We start from the raw sequence: 1,125 nt of genomic DNA, 5'->3' as shown, positions 1-1,125 counted from the left end.
CTTCCTCATACTTGTGCAAAAACTGCTTTGCCCACTGAGCTGACACCCCAGCCCCCAGATTGTACATTTTAACTAAAGTAATACATGGTTTGGACTTTCCAGATTCTAATTTCAAACTGGCCTTCCTGTTTGTTGGTCAGTTCAAATCCCTGAAAGGTGTGTGTGTGTGTGTTTCCATGTTCATCTGGTTCTGTCTCTGTCTCCCCCCAGGTCCCCTTTCTCTTTCCCCCTTACCCTTGTGGTGTGTGAAAGTCAAGACTTTTGAATGACAAGTAGGCTTTGTTTGAATCTACAGCTAAACCCCAGCAGGATCAGTTACAAGACCAGGACCTACTTTCTCTCCAGCAGCAGAATGCTGAGTAAGTGATCACTTCATTCAGAAAGAAAAGTCTTTAAATTGTATCTAGATTTATTTCCTTTTAGGTGTATGAATATTTTGCCATGTACATATGTGTCCCAAATGTGTGCCTTGTGTTTAGGGAGGCCAGAAGTTGGTGCTGGCTTCCCTGCAACTTGAGCTACAGATAGGTCATAGTCATCGAGAGTGTGCTGGGAACTGAACCTGGTTCCTCTGCAAGAGCAACAATTGCTCCTAACCACTGAGCCATCTCTTCAGCCAACCCCCCCCAAGAAATATTATTCTTGCCAGCTCTGTTTGCTGTACGTAGCACCAAACAATGAAATTACAGTATCTTAGACAACCATCAGCCTTCTGTAATAGCAGTATCTCATCAGATAACATAAACACATTTTCTTCAGTCTAATCCATATATTAGACTTAAAATCTGAGACAGTATGTGATTTTCAATGGGATCTTAAGGAGAAGCAAACCACTTTAAAAGTATTTTTCTGGTAAGGTTTATGTTGTTCAAACAGAAGTGAAGACTTTTAGGTTTGTTGTATGCAGTAGTTGCTGAAACAGAAGCTGGTACAAACATACCAGTGTGATTAGGTTAAATTTTACCTTCATGAGTTGGAGAAAGGACCAATGGAGCTGAGGGGTTTGTAGCCCCTTAGGATGAACAACAATATGAACTAACTAGTACCCTCAGAGCCCCCCAGGGTCTCAACCACCAACCAAAGACTACACATGGAGGGGTCTGATTGTTCAGGCAGCATGTGTAT

The 1,125-nt window shown here is 42.1% G+C and overlaps 1 protein-coding gene across 1 annotated transcript in view; it reads left to right on the top strand.

Annotated features, from left to right (window-relative positions):
* Mcf2 (MCF.2 cell line derived transforming sequence) overlaps positions 1-1,125 on the top strand; it is a 109,461-nt gene that overhangs the window by 102,085 nt on the left and 6,251 nt on the right. The window contains exon 25 of the mRNA XM_031364091.1: positions 296-359. Coding sequence (XP_031219951.1) covers positions 296-359 — 64 coding nt within the window. The remainder of the gene's footprint in view (positions 1-295; positions 360-1,125) is intronic.

The sequence above is a fragment of the Mastomys coucha genome, chromosome X (genome assembly GCF_008632895.1).
Source record: "Mastomys coucha isolate ucsf_1 chromosome X, UCSF_Mcou_1, whole genome shotgun sequence".
Classification (NCBI taxonomy): Eukaryota; Metazoa; Chordata; class Mammalia; order Rodentia; family Muridae; genus Mastomys; species Mastomys coucha.
This window is presented reverse-complemented; position numbering and strand designations above follow the sequence as displayed.